The 25,950-nt window shown below is 39.8% G+C and overlaps 1 protein-coding gene across 5 annotated transcripts in view; it reads left to right on the top strand.

Moving 5' to 3' along the window:
* The window catches only part of arhgef1 (Rho guanine nucleotide exchange factor 1), a 48,853-nt gene that overhangs the window by 4,853 nt on the left and 18,050 nt on the right, over positions 1-25,950 (top strand). For 3 of the 5 annotated variants that reach the window (XM_088998986.1, XM_088998983.1, XM_088998981.1), the window contains exons 2-11: positions 15,748-15,945; positions 17,134-17,232; positions 18,633-18,675; positions 19,820-20,066; positions 21,972-22,001; positions 22,802-22,913; positions 22,990-23,065; positions 23,147-23,176; positions 25,029-25,238; positions 25,730-25,871. In XM_088998986.1, the coding sequence (XP_088855112.1) occupies positions 15,748-15,945; positions 17,134-17,232; positions 18,633-18,675; positions 19,820-20,066; positions 21,972-22,001; positions 22,802-22,913; positions 22,990-23,065; positions 23,147-23,176; positions 25,029-25,238; positions 25,730-25,871 (1,187 nt within the window). The remainder of the gene's footprint in view (positions 1-15,747; positions 15,946-17,133; positions 17,233-18,632; positions 18,676-19,819; positions 20,067-21,971; positions 22,002-22,801; positions 22,914-22,989; positions 23,066-23,146; positions 23,177-25,028; positions 25,239-25,729; positions 25,872-25,950) is intronic. The other 2 variants (XM_088998982.1, XM_088998985.1) reach the window with 2 other exon arrangements.

The following is a 25,950-nucleotide window of genomic DNA, read 5'->3' as shown; positions in this document are numbered from 1 at the left end:
AGTTAGGGAGAGTTGAAGCGAGACGCCCAGCAAGCGAGCGAGAATGAAGTCATTCATGGGCAAGCTTGGAAAAAGTCCCACACGGCGGGTGGATGTTGAAAGCTTGTGCTCGGATCTTTAAAGTAAACATAGTTATGACTTGGGGAAAGTTAGCTTAGGTAAAAACTAGCAAGCGATGGAAAATGCCATTGAAACAGCTCGAATTGACAGTTGGGGTTTTTAAATTCATATACTATGTATGTAGTGCATCCAACATTCAGAATACCCCCAACCCCCACGCAAGGTTAGCTTAGCCTTGTTCTCTCCTTGCTAGCAAAAGCGCTTCCAATGTGCAATATGGAGGCTATATAAAAGCATATCATCATAGTGGCCTGTGTGTGTTTGGCCTCGGCAATAAAAAAAAAATAGCAAGTGGCGCAAAATGCCACATGCTAACTGCTAGCATTGACAGATGGGGTTTTCGAAGTCATACTTTGTATGTAGTGTACCCATCCATCCGAATTCACACTCGGAGTACACCCCAAACCCCACATAACTTTTCTAGAAATTGATGTTAGGTTAGCTTAGCCTTGTTAGCAAAAACCGCTTCCAATGTTCTATGTGGCGGCTATATAAAAGCAAATGAAAACACACACACACTTCAGACTTATAAATAAACGACTTAGTGGCCTGTGTGTGTGTTTGGTCTCTGAAATAAAAAAAAATTAGCAAGCGACACAAAATGCAGTTGACATGCTAACAGCTAGCATCAACAGTTGGGGTTTTTCCTTCGTATGTAGTGGATCCATCCATCAGAATAGGCACTCAGAGTTCACCCCAATTCCCACACAACTTTGACAGAAATTGGTATGAGGTTAGCTTAGCCTTGTTCTCTGTTTGCTAGCAAAAACCGCTTCCAATTTTCCATATGTAGGCTACATAAATGCAAATAAAATCCAGGCACACAAACACACAGCAGACTTGGCCTGTGTGTGTTTTTGCCTCGGCAATTAAAAAAAAACTAGCAAGCGATGCAAAACGCTATTGACATGCTAACAGCTAGCATTGACAGTTGGGTTTTTTCCAGTCATGTACATTGTACGTAGTGGATCCATCCGTCCATCAGAATAGGCACTCAAGAGTACCCACCAATTCCCACTCAACTGTTCCAGAAATTGGTGTGAGGTTAGCTTAGCCTTGTTCTATCCTTGCTAGTAAAAACCGCTTTCAATGTTCGATATGGAGGCTATATAAAAGCAAATGAAATGCAGACACACATCAGACTTATAAATAAACGACTGGCTCATAGTGGCCTGTGTGTGTTTGCCCTCGACAATTAGCCCTGTGCGCGAGCAGGCACACACACACGGAAGCAGTTAGCACTCGGGAAGTGCCAATCCATGCTTGTCGATAGCTCCTGGCCTATCAAATGTTTCCATGGAGTCTGTGACCTCCATATTGTGAAGGGACCAAGGGGGTAATGAGCTGAGGTTCGATGATGAGGGATTTGAGAAAGAGCAAAATGTTCTCTGGATGGAAGAAGAACATTTAATGGCCTCCCGAGTTGGAGAAAAGCGGCAGTGATAATGTCATCAAGTCGAAAAAGTAGTCGAAAGGTGTCATCTGGTTTTTATAAGGGGCACAAGTGATTGCTTTCTGGGTTGTTGTTGTTTGTTTTGTTCACTGAAGTAATACAGTGATACCTTGGCTTACGAACTTAATTGGTTTCCATACAGTGTGTCAGGCGAAAAGTGTGTATCCCAAAAAATAATTTCCCATAGGAAACCATTAAAATGGGAATAATCCGTTCCCAGGCCCCCATAAATCACAATTTTCTACTTTCTATGTTTCTAAGCCTTAAAACTACGCAAACTATAACTTATTTTATTCATAATAAATTTGATATTGTATTATAATGAAAAGAAATACTGTATAATTAGTTGTTTTATTTACCGTTGTGATGGTCGTTGATGGCTTGATGGAATGGAGTCCTCAGCATTAAACACTTGATGAGGAACGTAACCTTCTTTTACCATCTTGAGGAATGATCCCTTGTAGGTGCTTTCTCTGCGATCATTTTACCTTGTTCCTCATCAATTGTGGTCTGTTTAGCTGGGTTGATAGCTTTTTGCATTAAGTGTGCAGATGGCTTGTGCAGGTTGTTTGTGGAGTCTGATTGATGGGATATTTTAACCTTGCAATCGACACTCTGCCTTTGAACTATCAAAGTTCAAATTCTCTCACTGTTGTCTACCTCTCTCATTAATGTTTAAACCACCTCCCCTCACTGCTGCATTCTTGACCAATCACGTGGCTTTAACCAAAGAATGGGGGCGGGGAATAGAGGACAAAAAAAAGTCGGAAGCCATTTTGTTTTTTGAGAACGGCTTCACTCTCTCTCTGTAAACCCCATCCTGCCTCACTGCTGCGTTCTTGACCAATCACGTGGCTTTAACCAAAGACTGGAGGCGGGGAATAGAAGACCAAAACAAGGCGGTTACCATCTGGCTAACGCTTTATCGGCACACCCCGCAAGGAAAACCTAATAATAATAATAATAATAATAATAATAATAATAATAATAATACATTTAATTTATAAGCGCCTTTCAAAACTCAAAGTCACTTTACAGTCACAGCATAAGTTTTTCAGTGGGTGAGCAGCGGCAGCCACAACCGCCAGCGTTCATTCAACCTGGAAGTAACTCAAATCGATAGAAAGCTAGCCCGCAACTAGATAGCTCGACAACATATAACCAATGGCGAGCTATTAGCTATCTAGCCATATTCTGTACCTCAATTTTCAATGTGTGTGTGTCATTTTTTTTTACTTGAAACAATATCTGAAAAAAATATCAGCTTATTTTTAATGTCAATTTCTCTCTCTGTTGACATTGATCGGACCGCGGAAGCATCCCCCAATGTAGCTCCGTGCTAGCAACGCGGCGACCGTGTGGCCAATGCTTTGTTTTTAGCCGTCTGTCAGTGTGGCGGTGAGATTGCTGGGATAACTTTGCGCTTTGTATACTGCCGGTCAGCAGCGGCAAACACGTGGACAGACGGGCGGACGTTAGCTGCCGTTTGTTGAGAGAGTTTGGATATTCACTGAGGGGTTCAGGGGGTGGGGTGTCAAAAAAAGTGATATTAAAATTTGCAAAAAAAAAGACTCATAGTTTTTGTGGACATTTGTGAATTTTGCAGCCAGTGTGGCAAAATTGGTTACTTTGATTTTTGCAGCCTGGTTGGAAGCTCAAACTAGCCTGGCGGAGATAACAATTTATGATTATTAATAGCGTATAGACCGTCATTTAAATGTATTGTTCCGTGGCCTTAGCCCAAAAAAAACGATCTTCTTGATCCGGTACAGTGGTGGCTTGAGATAGAAGTGATCCTTTTTTTTAAACTCTATCATGCTTGTAAACTCCAATCACTTCCAAATAAGCAGCACAAAGGTAAATACAGTAAAGTCTCGTTATATCGATATCGGATATATCGATAGTCCCGGTTATATCGATACTATTTCTATGCACGCACGGAGAAAATTACATGCAAACAGGGTCGGATATATCGATAGTCCCGGTTATATCGATATTTTTTCGGACTCCCTTGAATATCGATATAACGAGACTTTACTGTATTGAATGTTTTGAAAAGGAAGCAATGTATGAAGAGAGAGATTTCAGTGCTGACCAGGCATGTATTCTTTATCCTCCACACCCAAAAAAAACATGACTGAAATGATGAATGACATCTTAGTCACTGACTTCTTTCGGTCGAGGTGGGCAAACCAGATGAACCAGTGATTTTTATTTTTTTTTAACTCAAATATACTTTTTTTACCTCCAAAAGAGTGATTTTTCACTTTCAATACAGGTGACTTTTTCCTCAAAAAATCAACAATTCTTTTGTTTTTTTTTAGTTACCCAAATCTATTTTTTACCTCCAAAATTGTGTTTTTTTTTTCACTTTTAATTCAAATGACATTTTTTCAAAAAAAATATACAAAATTCTTCTCAATGATTTCATTTTTTATTCAACTGTACATTTTTACCTCCAAATGAGTGCTTTTTAACTTTTAATTACCAATGACATTTTTTTTTACAGAAAATATCAAAAATTCTTGTTTTTTTTTTTACTCAAATGTACAGTCATACCTCGGTTTACGAACCTCTTGGCTTACGAACTTTTTGGTTTACGAACCTTAAATTTATGAAAATTTTAACTTGGAATACAAACTATTTTCCGGGACACACAAGGAGCTGCCACAATGAGTGACGTGACGTTCGCGAACGAGGCCGTTCTCCCAAAAGACAATGGCAACCGGCTTGTTTTGGTCCTCTATTCCCCGCCTCCAGTCTTTGGTTAAAGCCACGTGATTGGTCAAGAACGCAGCAGTGAAGGGAGGTGGTTTAAACATTAAAGAGACAGGCAGACGACAGAGAGTGACAAAAATTTTCTGTCTTTTTTTTCAACGCAAATGTACTTTTTTTTACCTCCAAAATACTAATTTTATACTTTTAATATATTTGACATTTTTTCAAAAAAATATACAAAATTATGTTTTTTTTTTATAACTCAAATGTACCTTTTTTACCTCAAAATATACAAAATTCTTCTCGGTTTTTTGTTTCTCAAGTGTAATTTTTTTACCTCCAAATAAGTGTTTTTACACTTATAATACAGATGATTTTTTTTCATAAAAATTCTGTTTTTTTAACTGAAATGTACTTTTTTTTTTACCAAAAACTCGCGTACTTCTTTACCTCCAAATGAGTGCTTTTTCACTTTTAATACCGATGAGATTTTATACCCAAAAAATATCCAACATTTTTCCCCATTGTTTTTCTTTTTTTATATATAATTAGCAAAAACCAAAAATATACTATTTTTTCCCCTCCAACTCTCAAAATGATCCCTTTGTGGAACAAAAACATTGCCACAGAACTCACCAGACAAGAGCCTGGCTTCTGCTGCTGCTCCTGTTGCTCCTGCTACTTCAGTGTTCAGTGAGCCGGAGCAGGAGCGTCGTAGCACACGAGACAGGAAACAGCTGCACTTGTGAAAGATGTTTTGTGTTGCCCCTCACTTTTTCCAACTCTGCGTGAGCGGGGTACTTTCAAATAGCCCGTCGCTTGGCTGTATTCTCGTTTGTTCCCAGTCTTTACATTTCTGTTCTATGCCTTCAAACATGTAACCTCAAAAATTGTAGCGCCGACGTCGTTCAGTCAAGTGAACACTTCCCAATTATTGGATTGTTATACAGTAAAGTCTCGTTATATCGATATTCAAGGGAGTCCGAAAAAATATCGATATAACCGGGACTATCGATATATCCGACCTTGTTTGCATGTAATTTTCTCCGTGCGTGCATAGAAATAGTATCGATATAACCGGGACTATCGATATATCCGATATCGATATAACGAGACTTTACTGTATTTGTTCGCTTATGTTTTTTTCAATGATATACAGTGATACCTCAGCTTATTAACTTAATTGGTTCCCAGAAAGTGTGTGTAAGGCGAAAAGTTCTTCTGCCAAACATTTATTTCCCATAAGAAACCATTAAAAATGAGAATAATCCGTTGCCAGGTTCCCATAAAACATAATTTTCTACTAGATTAGCCTTAAAACTACACAAAATATACATTATTTTATGTATAATAAATGTGCTATTGTATTGTAATTAAATAAATAAATTGTACTATATACAGTAAAGTCTCGTTATATCGATATTCAAGGGAGTCCGAAAAAATATCGATATAACCGGGACTATCGATATATCCGACCCTGTTTGCATGTAATTTTCTCCGTGCGTGCATAAAAATAGTATCGATATAACCGGGACTATCGATATATCCGATATCGATATAACCAGACTTTACTGTAATAAACTTGTTTTATTTACCTTTGTGATGGTCCTTGATGTAGTTGCCTCCGAGTGAAGTTGCCGTGCTTTCTCTGCGATAATACCCTCACTCACACGGTCCCCTGATAGCTGCTTTTCGTTAATCCAAATCAAAAGAAGTTTTTCAACCTCATATTCCGAGTCCTCCCGTATCAATTCGAGCCGTCAGGACTCCAATGTAACGTCACAGAAAATGCACAAGATGGCGCCGAAGCTCTGTTGGAAATGGGCTGATTTGTCTGCTAGGAATTTGTGTCAACGAGTATCAAATAGTAGTCTTGGTGCAACACACAACGATTCACTATTGCTTTATTTATGTGTTTTCCTTCTAATTTCCCTATCAACACGAAGTTTTCAGACCAAACAAAGTACCCAAAATGCATTGTGTGTTGCTTTCTCGATCATGGGCGTTCCTTCAGTGACGTCACGTCAGGCATCGTCATCAACTCGAAAACAAGACTTCCTGAATATTCAGTGCGAGTCTTAAAACGTAAAATATAGCTATATGCTGTGGAATCTTTGTAAAATACGCTCAGTAGAAGTCATTTGAAGTGATTTTACAAATTATTGTCCTTTAAGTGTGTGCTTGTATGTCAAAGCAAAAAAAAAGACAGCCTGGCTCACTTCTCAAAGCATGACACTGTACCTGACACGTAGCGAGTGTGTAAAACATGCCCGATGCTATTATGTAATCGTAGCTGTGTGATGGCATGCTGAACAGAAAGACATTAACAGAAACACACACACACACACACACACACACACACACACAAAGAGGCAGCAGTGTGTTTTCACTGAGGTGTTAGCTTACGTCACCTTTGCCAGCTGCATCCAAAAAGCATTTGTTCCCCCGGTGGAAGTGTTTAGTGTGTTTATAAAGAGAGAACATTGTTCACAGTCACCCATACGCCACCCCCCCCCCCCCTAAAAAAAAAAATACAGATGTCTCTTTTTCCGCCATGTTTTTTCCCTTCTGCACTTGACCTTCTCCGCCTTGTTATTATTATTTTTTGCTTCCTCTCTTGTTTTTGTGTCCTTCCCGGCCCGCGATGACCACCCACCCCCTGGATTTTTACTCCCTCTGTCTCTCACTCTGTGTTTAGTCTAAGGGATGGGGTTGGAGTGTGGGTCGTAATCTGTCCTAAAAGCTGTAAAAACTACTTAAAGGACAGCCAACGTCACTTTTTTGTTTCCTAACTGACATCAGAAAAAACGTTTTATAGCATCTAAAATACCCAAAACACGCAGTACAGCAAAATGCATTGACGTGATGGAAGGACTGCTACAACGAGTCCTTTTTTCGGTCAGGGGCGTTCCTTCAGTGACGTTGGGTGAGGACTCGTCACCAACTCAAAAACAAGACTTCCGGAATATTCAGCGCGAGTCTTAAAACGTAAAATATAGCTATATGCGGTGGAATTTTTGTAAAATACGCTCAGTAGAAGTCATTTGAAGCCATTTTACAAATTATGGACGCAACTTGTCTGGAGACATCGGTTGTCCTTTATTTTCAGAATCATATCATACTTTCCAACACGTCTATTAAACTGTTAACTCATTCACTGCCGGACATGTGCAAAGAATGTGCGTAAAGAACCTTAGACTCTCTTCTTTCATCCGAAAAAAAAGTTAATTCCTAAATTATATGGGTTTGGAGTTATATGAGTTTGATATGGGGGCAACTGTACAAAATAAAATCCAATACATAAATATTGGTTTATATAGTGCTTTAACAACAGCTGAAGCTGGAACAATGGGCTAACATGGAAAAAAGGGAAATGCTGCCTGCTTGTGGAAAAGAAAAAAAACATTGCCAGAGGCCATGGTCAGCGCTTTATCGGCAGCCAAGTGTGAAAAAAACAAAACCTGAATAAATTCGGGAATGGCGCTTAACGTCGGATTTTCAAATTCTTGAATAAATTTATGAATGGCAGTGAATGAGTTAAGTACAGCTCGCAATAGCAAATATTTCAGAACATTAAATAAAACAAAACAAAAAAAAAAACAATCTGATGAATGACATTTTTTGATATTGCCAGTACGACTGCCACCTACGTGTCTGTATATGCTATTATGTTACTTTATACATTTTTAATGCTATAATGAAATTCAATATGAATTATGTATTTATTTTAATTATATAATGAAATGCAATCTGAATTATTTGTGTATATATTCATTATAGAGTAAAATGCAATATTAATTATTTTTTGATATAATAATAATAATAATAATTAATAATAATAATAATAATGTCATTCATAAGCGCCATTCACTTTAAAGTCACAAAGTCAGCTTTATTGTCAAATAAGCTAATATGCATGAGAAATAGCACAGATTAAATTCACTGTCCTCTCGGACCCGGGCACAAACATAATAAACACGAAAACGGCAATTTGCCAGGCGAGAGAGAGAGCCACTGGTGTTCACGCGCCGCCATCTTGGGGAAGGGAGGAACAAATTACATTTACAGTCATAGGATAAGGATATCTAATAGCTAGCTAGCTAGCTAGCGAGCCAGCTACATAGCTAATAGATAGCAAATAAAGTGCTCGCTAGGTAGCCCGCCAGATAGCCAGCCAGATAACTAATTGTATAGCGCAAAATGGACAAAGAAGAATTTGAAAGTTGATTTTATATTTGAGCGGGAGCCAGTGGAGCTCTATTTGTTGATATATTTTTACACTTTTAGTCCAAATAAATATCAACTCTTATCAGTTGTCAGTCTTCAAGTCGAACAATAGATAGTGGGGGGGGGGGGGGTTGTCTCCTAAAGTAATTCAGTGGGTCTTGCATCCTTTAGTTTTTCATTTTGTGTCCGAAAAAGGTTAGCACGTCGCTAATTTCATGTACTGTATGTCCATTTTGACGCTTGAGGCCACACTGCGCTTCTTCTTTTGTTGTCGTGTCACCTTCCTGTGCCGCTTCCTCATATCAGTGCTAAGGCTAGCTCCCATACTTATCGTCTTACCCCCCCCCCCTCTCCCCAACCGTCCTTCCATTCCTTCTGTCTGGCTTTCCCTTTCTCCCATCTGATGGCGCTGGGAGGAAATTCTCTGATAGCTTCCTCAGGAAATTACGCCCACTTCCTGTCTGTGCGCCTTACCACCTTCCACTCCCCCAGAACTGTTCTTTCGTTTTGTAACTCGTATGTGTGTGTGTGTAGTGTGTGTGTGTTTTTTGGGAATCCCCCCCCACTGGTGGCTAATGAGCCCGTGCGGCCGGATGAGCGCCGCAAGTACAAGGCGGCCATTAGCCGTCGTGACCGCCGGGCTATTTTTGTGAAACCGCCCAGGTTGAGCGCAAGAGGACAGGAAGTGGGTTCCATTGTGAGACCCGACGTGTCGATGATGGGCCAGGTGCACCTGGAAATATTTTCATGGGCGCCATTTTTTTGGGGTTTGAGGCGAAAAGAAAGAAAATATTTCTTTCTGCTGTACAAAGTTTGATGTTGGAGATTAGCCTTACACTAAGCTAATTTAATTGCTTATCAAATCGGTTTTCACCCGTTGATCTGAAAAAGTAAAAAAAATGCATCAGAAGAAATGGCATGCTAATATTGTCTGACAGATTACAAATAAATCATAAAATTAAATAGTCATACATTTAACTCATTCACTGCCAGATGATGTGCAAAAAAAATGTGTCCACTCCAGTGCCAGGGTTTTTGTCATTGTCACTCAAATTATAGGTTAGAGTTTTTGGACTACATACACATTCAATGCAGCGTTAGAAACCTTTTCATCAGAAAAAAAAGAGTTAATGACTAAGTTATATTGGTCTGGAGTTATCTGCATGGAAGTGGGGGCTGCTGTACAACGGGTAAATGCTGCCCGCTCGGGGGAGGAAAAACATTGCTTTGTTATGCCTCTATCTATTTGCTATCCATTAGCTATCTATTAGCTAGCTAGATAGCTCTCTGGCTAGCTATCTATTAGCTATATAGCTATTTAGCTATATCTATGAGCTATATAGCTAGCTAGATAGCTATCTTGATAACTATTAGCTATCTATTAGCTATTTGTTATTAGCGAGCTATATAGCTTTTTATCTATATGACTTACTTCCGGGTTGCTCTATTAGCTATCTATTAGCTAGCTACATAGCTATCTGGCTAGCTATCTATTAGCTAGCTAGATAGCCATCTAGCTATATCTATGAGCTATATAGCTATCCAGATAACTATTAGTTCTCTATTAGCTATTTATTAGCTTGCTAGATAACCTATCTATTTGAGTTACTTACGGGTTGAGTGAATAAATTCTGTGAATGACTTAAAAATAAATCATAAAATTGCATATTCATACTTTTTATAGTTTGTACGTTATGAGTTAATGTTGCGATCCAATTCGTTGTGCTGCTCCATCCTTCTCATTCTAGTCAAATAATAATAATAATAATAATAATAATAATAATAATAACAAATCATAATAATACATTTCATTTATAAGCGCCTTTCAAAACTCCCAAGGTCACTTGACAGTCACAATATCGGTTTTTGCGTAGGTGAGCAGCGGCAGCCACACGCGCCAGCATTCACTCAACCCGGAAGAAACTCAAGTAAATAGAAAGCTAGCTAGCTAGCTAATACATTATTTGACAACGTCTGCGTTACACACTGACAAATTCTCCTCATTTGACGTTTAGCTTGCCAACAAACCTCAAATGCGTGTAGCATTTAGCATCTCCTTTGAAGAATTATTCACCGTCGACAAAAAAAATAACAAAAAAACAATAAAAAACGCTGCCTGCTGTGAAATGACCCCAGTTGACTACCAACACACATTAACTACTCACTCATATTCAGAAAAACTCGTTCTATCGATCACTCGTATCTCACCCGGCACATTACCCATACAGGAAGCGGATGTGTATCATTAGAATAAATCTATTTTTTCACCGTCTGAGAGTTTGTAGAACCTTGGAGATGTCAAATTAATTTGTTTCGCCTTTGTTCCGTTGCTTCCGAAGTAGTGTTGGACTGCGGCCTGGAGGACGAAGGAATGTTGCATTCAAGAACAGTTGTTTCACACACACACACACACACACACACACACACACACACACACACACACACACACACACACACACACACACACACACACACACACACTTTCTCACTCTCTGGCTCCCCACAATCTCATTGCAATGGCCCCCTCCCAGATACGTGGATAGTCTTAACGCTAAAATACACACGCACACACACACACACACACACACACACATACGCTTGATGGCTATCATTAGATTGATGCCACCTGACACTTACTAAGAACTGGAATGCATCAGGCAGGGAGAGCAGCAAAACTATCCCCTTCCTTTCACCCGCCACCTCGTACAAAGCTCCCATTAAGTCAGATTTTGCTAACGACGCTAAGCTAACTAGGCTAACATTCCCCACTTTGCTTCCACCCTTTGACCTCCACAGCTGACTTGAGGTTCACACTCGGTCGCCCATGCGACACACCTGATACTCACTTTTTACACGTCGTGGTACAGCTGTCTGGATGAATTAGCTTGCGCGGTGTGCGATTTTTTTTTTTTTGGGGGGGGGTGTGGCAAACAGCATGTAAAAATTTATTTTTGTTGTATCGTCAATCACTATTTGATAGTCTCTGTTTTTATGGTTTCATCATTTGAAGTGTCATAAAAACCTGTGGTGGGCCATCAGGGCCTGCAAGGCCTTCTCTGCTGGCCTAAAAATATCTGAATCAATGTTAATTCTATTTATATTAAATAATTTCAAATTGTATGTTAGCTTCCTTTCATTACTTTTCCCCTGTTGTGCTGTTTCCAGTCGTGTCTTTTCGTATTTAAGCATTTTCCCAAATCTGGACTACCCCCTGCAGCCGCTCCACTGATTGTTCCTATTGTTCTGACTAACGACTGGCATGATTGCCCCACTTCCACCGGTATCACCTCATCAGTATCGTATTTTGCCTAAGCGGGCTGTTGTACGAGCGATCCAAATTGAACCTCACCCTACCAGATCGGTTTAATGAAGGATTTAGCTGTTTTATGAAAATCGCTTCTTTTACTCCCCATTCAAACCATCTATATTATTTCGCTAAGATTTTAACCTCATTATCGTAAATGAGTGGTTGCTAGCTTTTAGGTGCGTATGTACTGCCGATTGAGGCCCACTAGTATTATCCCTGCGATGTTGATAGTCTTTTTTTGAGAATTTGTTTACTCTCCCCAATGTACTGCTCTTTACAATTTTCATTCTTACAATGTATTAAATAAACTACATTACTTTGTTTTTCATTGGCAGCCTATCTTTTGGATGTACAGTAAAGTCTCGTTATATCGATATTCAAGGGAGTCCGAAAAAATATCGATATAACCGGGACTATCGATATATCCGACCCTGTTTGCATGTAATTTTCTCCGTGCGTGCATAGAAATAGTATCGATATAACCGGGACTATCGATATATCCGATATCGATATAACGAGACTTTACTGTACTAATGTTTTTGTCTTAAAATCCTTAGCACTGCAACTGCCAACTCTCCGCCATTATTGTTTGGCCTTGTTGGCGTGGGTAGCGCTTGATTTGGTTTGTTTAACCTTACACACGCAAGCGGCTCCCAAAACCACCCGCAAACGCACCGCGAGTGACCGCCAATGAATGAAGGCATTCTTCCTCTCTCTCTCTCTCTTTCTCTCTCTCTATCTCTCTCTCTCTTTCGCTCGATCGATGGCTTGGTTTCGCCCTCATCCCGCTCAGTCCGAGCTTTGTTGCAAAAGAACTCCCTTTGACCCCCCCGTTTCCCCTCAAAATCTCCTTAATTTTACAACTTTTCATTTTTTCACACTAAAAAAATGACTACCATTTTTACAGATTTTACAACCTATTTGAGGAATTTTAATCAAAATTTTCAAATTTGTCACTTTGATCTATTTATTTATTTATTTATGTATTTACTTGTTTTTTTATTTGTATTTATTTATTTATTTTTGCTGCGCAGTTGTAGCGTTGTGTGACTTTTGTCCATATCTATGTACCTTGTGTATATTTTTTGAGTTTGGGTAATATTTTTCAAATGTTTTATCTATTGAATTTGCAATTTCAGGAAGTTTGCAATCGAATTTACAAATGCAAAAAAAAAAACGTGGTTTAACGTAACAGAATTTTATTATAAGGAATGGTACATTTGAGTTTAACAAGCAATCTTTTGCATGTTACGGCCCACGTAAAAAAAAATATTGACTATTTTAACAAATTTTATAATAATACATTTAATTTCAAGCGCCTTTCAAAACACCCAAGGACACTTTACAATAAAAACAATAAAAACAAAGCACATAGCAATAAAACCATAAGTAAAATGATAAATGATAAAGTAGCAGATTGAACTAGACATTTTGCTACGAATTTCATTGCAAAGTTAGTAACTTTCCCAACTAGTATTTATTTATGTATTTATTTGTTTGTTTGTTTGTTTATTCCCCTGCTTTGTATTTTTTTTTTAATTCTAGTCACATATGGCCTGGTATGCCTCTATATTTGCTATCCATTAGCTATCCATTGGCTAGCTAGCTATTAGCTATCTAGCTACATCTATTAGCTATATAGCCATATCTATTAGCTATATAGCTATCTAGCTACATCTATTAGCTATAAAGCTATCTAGGTAGCCAGATAGCTAGCTAGATAATTATTCACTATCCATTAGCTATCTATTAGCTAACTGGTTAGCTTTGTATCGATTTAATTACATATCCTGTGACTCTAAAGTGACCTTGAGTTTTTGAAAGGAGTTTTTTTATGCTTTGTATTTTTTTTTTAATTCTAGTCATATATGGTCTGGTATGCCTCTATATTTGCTATCCATTAGCTATCTATTGACTAGCTAGCTATTAGCTATCTAGCTACATCTAATAGTGATATAGCTATCTAGCTACATCTATTAGCTATATAGCTATCTAGCTATATCTATTAGCGCTAGACAATTATTCACAATCCCATAGCTATCTATTAGCTAACTGGCTAGCTTTCTATCTATTTAATTACATATCCTGTGACTCTAAAGTGTGACCTTGAGTTTTTGAAAGGCGCTTATGAATGAAATGTATTATTATTATTATTATGATGATGATTCTTCTTCTTCTTCTTATTATTATTATTATTATATTTTCAGATCACATTGAACGGCCAATTTGATTAACTTTGCAGCCAATTATACTCATTATACAACCAACATTATAAATTGCGTAACCAGATATATTGATCAGCCGTTTGTGCAATTTTCACGTCAGATTGCATGTTTTTTTTTTGTAATCTTCCCTATTTAGGCTACCCGAACGACCAACCCTGCCTTGTTAGTCAGTGTTCCGGCAACACAACGCCCTTACACAATGAGCGCTTAATGAGCTGGAACCACTCGGGAAGTCATTTATAAGGCAAACACATATAACACACATACGCTCAGCCCCGCAGTCTCTTGACGTTACCACAAAAGGCTCGTTTCGCTCGGCCCGAAGGCCTCCGTTGGCAACCCACGCATATCGCATAGCCGCACGGAGCGATGACCTCGGCGTGCAATTAAAATGAGATAATTCAACCGCGAAAGAGGGTCGGCTGTAGTGACGCCGTTTCGTTCCCGTAAGGAATTGGCGTTCCTCGTTGCGTTTACTCCTGCGTGAGGTAGTTTCATTGGGGCTGTTCTGTGTCGTTTTTTTTTTTTTTTTTTTTTTTGACTGGAGGAATGTTTCACCCTCTGTTTTTTTTTTAAGCAAGCAACTAAATGAAACCTGAGTAACGTATTTTCCGGTGCATAAGGCGCACCCAAAAGCCTTAAAGGACAACCGACGTCTCCAGACAAGTCGTGTCCATAATTTTTAAAATGGCTTCAAATGACTTCTACTGGGCATATTTTAATACAATTCCACTGCATATAACCATATTTTACATTTTAAGACTCGCTCTGAACATTCAGGAAGTCTTGTTTTTGAGTTGGTGACGAGTCCTCACGTGACGTCAGAAAAGGACCGCCTCCTGACCGTAAAAAAGACGCATTGTAGCGTCTTTCCATCACGTCAATGTATTTTTCTGTACTGTTTTTTTGAAACCCTTGTGTTACATCCAAAAGCCGCCAGCAGAGGGAGTCAAGCCCCATGGAAGGAATGTATCAGCCTGTGGAAATGGGCTGATTCATTCGATGACGTCACGAATTGGGGGCGGGACTTTCTGAAAATGCCCAATTCGCAGCTCAATTTTTTGCAGATTTTTTGCAGATTTTGTCATTTTTATTGGTGTTTTGCATTTGACTAAAAATATCATACTGCGTGTTTTGGGTATTTTAGATGCTATAAAACGTTTTTCTGGTGTCGGTTAAAAAACAAAAAAGTGACGTCGGTTGTCCTTTAATTTTCTTCAAAATATGTCCCTACACTTAATACGCTGGTGCACTGTCGACAAAGTAGTCTGTAATACCAGCCTCTATTTTAGTGCCTTATAATGTGCTGGGCCTTATACAGTAAAGTCTCGTTATATCGATATTCAAGGGAGTCCGAAAAAATATCGATATAACCGGGACTATCGATATATCCGACCCTGTTTGCATGTAATTTTCTCCGTGCGTGCATAGAAATAGTATCGATATAACCGGGACTATCGATATATCCGATATCGATATAACGAGACTTTACTGTATTTGGAAAACTGTTATACAGTGATACCTTGGCCCACATTAATCCCACGTTAATCCGCTTCAATTCCGAGCCGCGGCAGTTCCATATACGCATCAGCGCTCTACGCTGACGCTCCTTTCTTCTCATCGCGGGCTCCTCAAGCCACGCAATCAAAAATAAATAATAAATGGGTGTACGTTGTTGTCTTTGTGTGTGTGTGTAGCAGGGCGCGTTTAGGGCTCGGTGCTCGGACGCAGCCATGAACATCATCGGGGCCGAAGATGAGGACTTTGAGAACGATCTGAACGAGGTGGTGGACGAGCAGTGCTCTTTTAGTAGCATTGAAATGCTGAAGGAGCGGCCTGCCCACCTGCTGGTCTTCATGCAGCATGTCATCCTCCAGTTTGATCCGGCGCCGCTGGTGAGACGTCGTCAGGCTACGCTTACCTTCACTTTTGGCTTTCGATTTAGAGGCAGATGTACTTGTTTTATTTGATTTATTTATCTATTTATTTTTCTGGCAGATTTATATATATACAGTAAAGTCTCGTTATATCGATATTCAAGGGAGTCCGAAAAAATATCGATATAACCGGGACTATCGATATATCCGACCCTGTTTCCATGTAATTTTCTCTGTGCGTGCATAGAAATAGTATCGCTATAACCGGGACTATCGATATATCCAATATCGATATAACGAGACTTTACTGTATATGTATTTGTTAACCAATGAAACTATTTTCACCCGTTTTGAAACATTTTTGATGTGACAAGAGAGATAGATAGATAGATAGATAGATAGATAGATAGATAGATAGATAGATAGATAGCTATCCAGCTACATAGGAAATCGAGAGCTTATGTTTATATAATTATATTATTGCTAATTAAATTATATTTATCTAGCTAGCTATCTTGCTATCTCACGATCTGATTATCTAGCTATCTCACAATCTCATTATCTAGCTATCTAGCCATCTATCTATCTGTCTAGCTATGTATCTAGCTACCTATCGAGCTATCTATCTAGCTATGTCGCTATATCGCTATCTATCAAGCTATCTAGCTACCTATCTATTGCTATCTCATTATCTAGCTATCTTGTTATCTATTTTTGGGGAGGGAGGATTGTTGGGATAAATCATGGATCTCTTTCTGGTTCCTATCTCGCTATCTATTTATTTGCAAGGGCGGCTAATACTCATAAACACTTAACACAAATATGACCTCCATTTTATCATCGAATGAGTGACGATTTCAACCAGCCCAGGAGTAAACTAACTCATCAATGTGTGCGCTCGAATGATAACAAACTACAGCTGTTGCCCCCCCGGCGTTCACTTATCTATTCGCGCAGGATTTCACCACCTTTTTCTTTTTTTTTTTTCAGGGGGGGGGGGTTACAAACGTTTGTAAACGCGCCAGTGAAACCCCCATTCGATCCGATACACAGGCATCATTTCCCCTTTCTCACGGTGGCTCACGTCAAGCCACGTTTGTTTGGTCGAATTATTTTTTTTTCCATGCTAACTCGTGTTGATGCCATTTGAATGTGTTTACACAACCCACACAAAACAAAACAACATCCCCGTGTGTCCCTTTTCAGCTTTGTTACCTCCACGCCGACCTCTTGAAGAACCTCAATGCCAAAGAAACCAAGAAGCAGTTTGTGGAATTCCACAACACCTTTTTGGACAAGGGCGCAGTAAGTAGGAAGCTTCCGTGAGGTACAAGGCTATTATTATTATTATTATTATTATTATTATTATTATTGTTGTTGTTGTTGTTATTAGTGTTATTATTATTATTATTAGTATTATTATTAATAATACACAACCAACACAAAACCCGATTAGGACATTGATTCACTGTGGCGAAAAAGCCGAAAGGAAAATAATAATAATAATAATAATAATACTAATACATTTAATTTATAAGCGCCTTTCAAAACTCTCAAGGACACTTTACAGCCACAGGATTTTTTTTTTTTTTTGTGCGGGTGAGCACAAAATTTGAAATGCCTTTATTTTGGTATTGCAGCATTTACACAATGAAGAAAATACCGCAAACAGTCGTTTGAGAATTGTAGTTTACTTTATTATGCAATACTTACTGCTAGTTACTTGTTTTTAAACATGCACTCTACAAATAGCCCAACCCTAAACAAGAATTAAACAAAGACTAAAACGAATAAAAACTATGCGTTTCGTTCCCAAAAAAAAAACTAATCAAGACTAAAAAACTGCTCTTAAAAACTACATGAATTGAAGATGAACATGTGAAAAATCTCATACAACCAAAATTAGAAAAATCACTCCAATTCTTTAAAAAAACATATTTGTATGAAAAGTGCACATTGAAAACAGGAATGTTTGACCAGCTTTGTTTTTGAGAATGTCCACTTACCTGCAAGCAACACTGTTAAAAGCTATATTAGCGAGCTATTAGCTATCTATCTGGCTAGCTATCTAGCTGACTAGCAATTAGCGCGATATTAGCTTGCTTTCTATCTATTTGAGTTACTTCCGGGTTGAGTGAACGCTGGCGCGTGTGGCTGCCGCTGCTCGCCTGCAGAAAAACTTATCCTATGACTGTAAAGTGACCTTGAGAGTTTTGAAAGGCTCTTATAAATGAAATGTATTATTATTATTATTTATTTTTTGCTTGATTATGCAATTTTCTGAATTGAAACATTTTGCAAAAATCTGTTTTTTTTTTCCCCATTACTTTCAGTGGGAGATGGCGCGAATAAATTGAGTTAAGAGCTGAGTCACAGGCTGAATTTAACTTGTAAATCAGGGTACCAACGTGTGTATTATTATTGCAACTAAAAATGACATTTTCCAGTACATGACTCATTTTTAGTGCAGTAAAATGAGCTCAACCTCCACGCGGATGCGGTATATTCTCCTCCGTTTAGTCTATGCGAGCTGACAACTTCCTGTTTGGATCTGTGAGAAACCTAGCTTGTTCTTTTTTTCAACTGCCATTCTTTTCCTGATTGGACTTCAAAATTCACCTCGTGACTAATCGATGGTCATTTGTAGTTTCGAAGCGACCCCTGGTGGTCATATTGAGTCACTCTCAACTGTCTTGTCATTGCAGATCCTCAGAGTCTCAGTACCTCCAGTCATTGCCACTGAACTGGGTAAGCAGGACTCGTTTGTGCAAATTATTACAGTATTTCCTATTATTTTATAATAAGATTATATTTATCATTATAATATACAGTGATACCTCGGTTTATGAACCCCATGGCTTACAAACATTTTGGTTTACAAACGTTAAATTTATGAAAAAATTTATCTTGGCATATGAACTATTTTTCGGGATACACACGGAGTTGCCACAATGAGTGACATGTCGTTTGCGAACGAGGCCGTTCTAACAAGAAAATGGCAGCAGACTGTTTTTGTCCTCTTTTCCTCTCCCCCAGTCTTTGGTTAAAGCCACGTGATTGGTCAAGAACGCAGCAGTGATGTGAGGTGGGATTTACAGACAGAGAGAGAATGAAGCACAGAGAGAGAGTGAAGCCGTTCTCCAAAAAGAAAATGGCTGCCGACTTTTTTTTAGCCTCTATTCCCCGCCCCGAGTCTTCGGTTAAAGCCACATGATTGGTCAAGAACGCAGCAGTGAGGGGAGGTGGTTTAAATATTAAAGAGACAGGCAGATGACAGTGAGAGAGTTTCAACTTTGATAGTTCAAAAGCAGAGTGTAGACTGCAAGGTTAAAATATGCCATCAATCAGGCTCCACAAACAACGCGCGCAAGTCATCTGTACACTTGATGCAAAAAGCTATGAATCCAGCTACACAGAACACAATTGATGAGGAACTAGATAAAATTATCGCAGAGAAAGCAGCTACAAGGGATCATTCCTCAAGATGGTAAAAGAAGGTTACGTTCCTCATCAAGTGTTTAATGCTGAGGACTCCAAACCATCAAGCCATCAACGACCATCACAAAGGTAAATAAAACAACTTTTTTATACTGTACAGTTTATTTATTTAATTATAATACCATAGCACATTTATTATACATGAAATAAGGTATATTTTGTGTAGTATTAAGGCTTAGAAAATTATGTTTTATAGGGACCTGGGAACGGATTATTCTCATTTTAATGGTTTCCTATGGGAAATTCATTTTTGGGATACACACTTCGCCTTACACACTCAGTCTGGGAAACAAATAAATTCATAAGCCAAGGTATTACTGTACTTATATAATTATTTTTTATAATTATTATTTTATTTCTATATCGCAACCTTAACGTACCGACTCCGCCTCAGACCGGACGCGTCCGGACATGCTATCGGAAGATATCCAAAGACGATTTGCCTACGAGGTCCAGTTGGAGCAGGCGTCCGAAGTGGCCAAGCAGCTGGAGGACTTCAGGAAAAAACGCAAGATGGGAATGACGCCCAACGAGGCGGAGTTGATCGACGTAGAGAGCCACTACCCCACCGACCGCATCCCTTTGGAGATGAAGGCGAAGTCGGTCGCCGAGAACCTCCTGGACAAAATGTCGGAGACGCAGTGAGTGCCATGAATCCCTTTCAGATTTCAAAAATTTTCCCAACCCCCCAAAAAACAGGTAAAATTTTAGGAAGAGTGAAAATTTCTAATACTGTACACATTTGCTATCCATTTGCTATCTAGCTGGCTACCTAGCTGGCTATCTATTTGCTATCAATTTGCTGTCTATTAGCTGCTAGTTTGTGTTGTAAAGGCTGGTTAGAATTCGATTCTTTTGTGTTGTAAAGGGTGGTTAGAATTAGATTCTAAATTTAGATGATAAAATCTCCTATTTTGGATTAGCAACGCTGCTTTCAACGTTAGCGTATTTAAAACAAAGCCAAACAAAATAAAAGTCCAGACTTTGCCTTAATCTTTTTGCTTGGGTTTTCAGCGTGTCACATCACAGGCGTTATGAAACGTATTACACAGCGGATTTATGATTGGGGTGGGGGGCGAGGTGGGGCTGTGGTTACACGCAGCGGGCCGCATGCGGTGCCACGCTGGCAATAATACTCTCGAGCTGGCATGTGGCCAATGGGAAGCAGGCTTGTCACCGTTTTTCAAGAAAGCAACCACCATTTTCCTAAAAAAAGAAAAGGTTTCATTTTTTTCACCCCCACAAGGAAAAGTGACGAAATAATAGCTGAGTCGATGTTTGTTGGAAAGTATTTAGTGAAAATTTAGCTTGAAAATAAAATATTTTATTATTATTAATTGAGCAGATGTCGGCAATCCATCCATATGCATCTTCAGTTGACCTCATTCAAGACGTCTTGAAAATCTATTAGTTGGCTATCTTGTTATCCAGCTGGCTATTTAGCTAGCAGCTACTGTATTAGCTATATAGCTATCTAGCTATTAGCTATCTATTCGCTTGGTATTAGCGATCTATTCCCTAGCTAATAGCTATCTATCCGCTAGCTTTTAGCTATCTATCCGCTAGCTATTAGCGCCGCCGGTTGTCCTTTAAAGGACAACCGACGTGTCTGGACAAGTTGCGTCCATAATTTGTAAAATCGCTTCAAATGAGTTCTACTGAGCGTATTTTGCAAAGATTCCACCTTCCAAGTCTTGTTTTTGAGTTGATGACGAGTCCGTACGTGACGTCACTGAAGGAACGCCCCCGACCGAAAAAAAAAAAGGACACATTGTAGCAGGCCTTCCATCACATCAATGCTTGTTTGGTCTGAAAACCTCATGTTGCACCAGAAAGAGCCAGAAGAGGGCATCCAAGCTCCATGTAAGGAATTTATCAGCCTGTGGAAACGGGCTGATTAAAATAAATAAATGGTGGCCATTTTCTGCCTCTTTTTTGGTGAGACATTTCCCCCCAATGTTGCCTCAAAATGGCACGGAATAAATTCTTTAATCGATTGCAAACATGTATGCTTTCCTCTTCAGAACTATTTGAATCATATTCATAACTGGATGTGTAACAAGAAAGCATATTCTCCGAATCTAAAGCCATTGTTTTGAGTCTCCAGCAATGCAAGACGTCTTGGCGTGACGTCACGAACTGGGGGCGGGACTTTCTGAAAATGCCCAATTCGCAGCTCAATTTTTTGCAGATATTGGACACTTTAAGTCATTTTTATTGGTGTTTTGCATTTGAATAAAAATATCATACTGCGTGTTTTGGGTATTTTATATGCTATAAAACGTTTTTCTGATGTCAGTTAGGAAACAAAGTGACATCGGTTGTCCTTTAAGCGTGATATTTGTCCGCTATCTTTTGTCCGCTTTGATTCAAATCACGACAGGCGCAATCGCTTTAAGTTCCATCGACCCAAAAGACTAATTTTGTTGTTGTTACTCATTCGCACACGAGAAAGGAAACATGCTACTTAAAAGCAAGCGGTGAGTCTACTTTAAAAAAATAAAAGATAAATAAGCTCAACAAACTGCATTTTCTTCTCTTTTCAGACCAAGCATTGTCTCGGATGAGGAGAAATGGTGAGTTCGATATGTTTTGCAAGAATTTCAATGACGTTTTTTGGGGGGTTGGGTGGGGATTTGTGTGCTGTTGATGAATTTGACGGAGGTCAAATTACATCTTACACATGAAAAAAAATGTCTCTCATAATTTCATGTCCTCTTGCATGCAAAATAATAAATTAATAAATTAATTTTAAATGATTATTTTTTTTTTTCATAAATTAATAAATAATTATTGTTCAAATGAGTTTAGTTGTGTGCATTGTGTGCATTCATACAAGGTTCCGTTTGCCAAGAATAATTTCATTGGGCCCCTAATTTGACTCATTTTGTCGATCAATCTACAGAGAGCTAGATAGATGGCTAGCTTGACAGCCAGATGGCTAGCTTAATATAGAGAACGGGAGAGCTAGCTAGATAGCGAGAGGCCTAGCTAGCTTGAGAGCTACATAGAGAGCTAGATAGAGAGCTAGCTAGATAGATAGATAGCTAGGTGGACAGCTAGAGAGCGAGCTAGATGGAGAGCGAAACAGCTAGCTAGATGGCGAGCTACAGAGCTAGCTAGATGGAGAGATAGAGAGCTAGACAGATGGCTAGATGGAGAGCTAGAGAGCTAGCATGCTTGGCGAGCTAGAGAGATAGCATGATTGGCGAGCTAGAGAGCTAGCGAGACGGCGAGCTAGACAGCTAGCTAGACGGAGACCTGGAGATTTTTGCAAGCATCATGCAACTGGACATGCTTGATTTGCTTCCGCTTGATGTGATTTTTACCGCTTTCTCTCTTGCATGTTTTTTTTATTATTATTTTTTTTTTTTAGCCAGTCCATCTTTTCGGCAGTGGCCTACTTCATGAAGCACCTGGGGGTTAAAACCAGGGCGGTGGACAGCAAGAAATCCCGAGGGGGCTTCTTCCGCAGTAAACTGGTCAAGGTAAAAGGCAGCCCAGCACCGTTTACCCCATCCAGTACCTTTCCTTCTTCCTTCTAACCGCGTCCTCTTTCATCAGAACAAGAAGGACGAGTCCACGAAGACTAAACCCAGGGGCGGCTTCCCGGGGATCCCGAGCTGGATTGCTGGCAACCGTACGTAATTGCGACTTGGCTCAAACGGCCCCGTGAAGGAACCGTTTTGTTCCGTCAATGACCGTTTGTCTCCTGTTACAGCTGAGGTCAAACCTAAAATGGACGCCGAAGGTACAAGTCACCCCCGAGTGCTCGCTCCCATTTCACTCCTTTATCTGTACAGTGAACCCCCGTTTATCGTGGAGCATAGGTTGCACTCGTGATAACTTTATTTTTGGGGATTATTGCACTTATAAAACACAAATGAGCACGACACACAAACACACAAACACCAAAACAAACAATAACAATCATGCAAGAAAACAATTTCCAAACAAAATGTTTTGTCAGACGGAAATTGACATCAAAATGCCCTGCTCTCTACCCCCCCCCCCCCCCACCCACCCAAACATACTTTTGTCAAACGTCGGGTCTCCAAAAATATACAGTAAAGTCTCGTTATATCGATATTCAAGGGAGTCCGAAAAAATATCGATATAACCGGGACTATCGATATATCCGACCCTGTTTGCATGTAATTTTCTCCGTGCGTGCATAGAAATAGTATCGATATAACCGGGACTATCGATATAGCCGATATCGATATAACGAGACTTTACTGTATATCTGAAAAAAATATCATCGAACCAAAGTCGACGTGTGTAATGCTAATACAGTGATACCTCAGCTTACGAATTTAATTGGTTCCCAGAAAATGTGTGTAAGGCGAAAAGTATGTCTTCCAAACATTAATTTCCCATAGGAAACCATTAAAAATGAGAATAATCCGTTTCCAGGTCCTCATAAAACATAATTTTCTACTAAATAAGCCTTAAAACTACACAAAATATACCTTATTTAATGTATAATAAATGTGCCATGGTATTGTAATTAAATAAATAAACTGTACTGTTTAACAAAGTCGTTTTATTTACCTTTGTGATGGCCGTTGATGGCTTGATGGAGTGGATAGCTTTTTGCATAAAGTGTCTCAAGGAGCTTTGGGTTGTACATCTTAGAAGTTGTGATATTACAACAGCAACAGATGCAGGCGGACACACTAAAAACTTCATTAATAGCTGGTTCCCTTGCTTGTCTTTTCTCTTCAAATTGTACAGAAGGCTTGTGCGGGTTATTTGTGGAGCTTGGATATTCTAACCTCTACACTCTGCCTTTGAACTATCAATAAAGTTGAAACCAGTCCAAATGTAACTGTTTTCTATCCATTTTCTCAACTTTTTACTTTTTTTTTTGTTTTGTTTCAAGCTCTGTCGTCTCCCTTTCCTGTTTGTGTGTTTCTGTTTCTATAACCCCTCCTACCTTGTCCTCACTGCTGCGTGTATCCTGCTGCGTGTGTCCGCTCCGTCCTCTACCACAAATCATGACCAATTACGTGCGGCTTTGACCAAAGACTGGGGGCGGGGAATAGAGGACAAAAGTCAGCTGCCATTTTTAGCTCCTTGTTAGGAGCGCCAAGAACCGGCTCGTTTGCGAAGGACACATCACTACTTGTGGTGCTCCGTGTTTCCTGAAAACTAGTTTGTATGCTAAGATTATATTGTCGCGAATGTAACGTTTGTAAGGCGAAAAGTTCGTGAGCTAAATCGTTCATAAGCCGAGGTATCACTGTATATGAAATGCCATAGAAAAGCTAACGTGAATTAGCATACAAACACAATAGCATAGCATTGCATGAAAATTCAAAGTGGGTGTGCGAACACTGACCTGGGGATTCACTGTAGACAAAAGTTAGACCCTACTAATGACCCCCACGAGCATGTCTGCATGTCCCCAAATCACACTAGAAGGTTTTATTCCCTTGATTGAGTGCTTGGTTGGTTTTAGGCCGAGTTGCCCACCCCCAAACTCAACTAACCCCCGTTCGTTTTTCCTCGTTTTCACTAAACAAGGTGCGTCATGGTAGTCGTTAACCCGCCGCCTGGCTGAAACATCCTAACTGTACCCCACTTTCACTGTTTTCTAGCGGACAGGGAAAAAGGAAGTCAGGAACGTAAAGGTCCCGCGCCCATCCGTGGAAACTTAGCCGATCCGACGGCGCCCGCACTCCCCAGCAGGAAGTCGGGATCCGGCTCCGGGGGCGGCGGCTCCGGCCCTTTGCCTTTGGTGGAGATCACGGACGGCTCGGGAATCAACGCCAATGTGAGCAACAGCCCCGAGGCGCCGCACCCTGATGGTACGTCCTTCTCACCAGTAGGATTTGTCTTTGGTGAAGCAGCATGTGGCTCAGTCTCCGTGATTGGCGCCTGTTAGTCATTTGATGTCATTTGTAAAATAAGTAGTCTATGTGTTACGTGTCCGGCTTAGAAAGTGGGGTTACTACTAACCTCTCAATTACTCTCTGATCTCATCAGTACGGCACTAGTTAATTGTTCGAAACTATTTTTGCAATGACCATTTTATATTTGAGTTAACGGTGTACATTTCAGGGTTGAGTGAACGCTGGCGTGTCTGGCTGCCGCTGCTCACCCGCAGAAAAAAATGTTGTTCTTATCCTGTGCCTGTAAAGGGCCCTTGAGAGTTTTGAAAGGCGCTTATAAATACAATGTATTATTCTTCTTCTTATTATTATTATTATTAATCTCACATGGCATTCTGATAAATACCGCGTTGGTTTTGCAAGAATCAAAACGAGCCGCCATTTTGACAGTGTATCGTACATTTCAGGGTTGCCCAGCAATCGTCTGGAGCCGGTCATCTTGTCCGAATGGCCCGATGTTTCCCCCGTAGGCCCGGGAGGCTCGCTGGGCGCCGGCGAGCCTTTCTCGGTCAGCGACGCCCCCATTGAGGAGAACCCGGAGAAAGACAGGTGAGGACGGAGCGTGGAATCGCACTGGCGTCTGTCTCCAGCCCAAGCCTCGGTCCTCAGGCTGAGGATGTCTGTCCCT

This window comes from Hippocampus bargibanti, linkage group LG06, assembly GCF_051943395.1.
Source record: "Hippocampus bargibanti isolate YZ-2025 linkage group LG06, ASM5194339v1, whole genome shotgun sequence".
Taxonomy (NCBI): Eukaryota; Metazoa; Chordata; class Actinopteri; order Syngnathiformes; family Syngnathidae; genus Hippocampus; species Hippocampus bargibanti.
The sequence above is the reverse complement of the archived record's forward strand: the minus strand, read 5'-3'. Positions and strand labels throughout refer to the sequence as shown.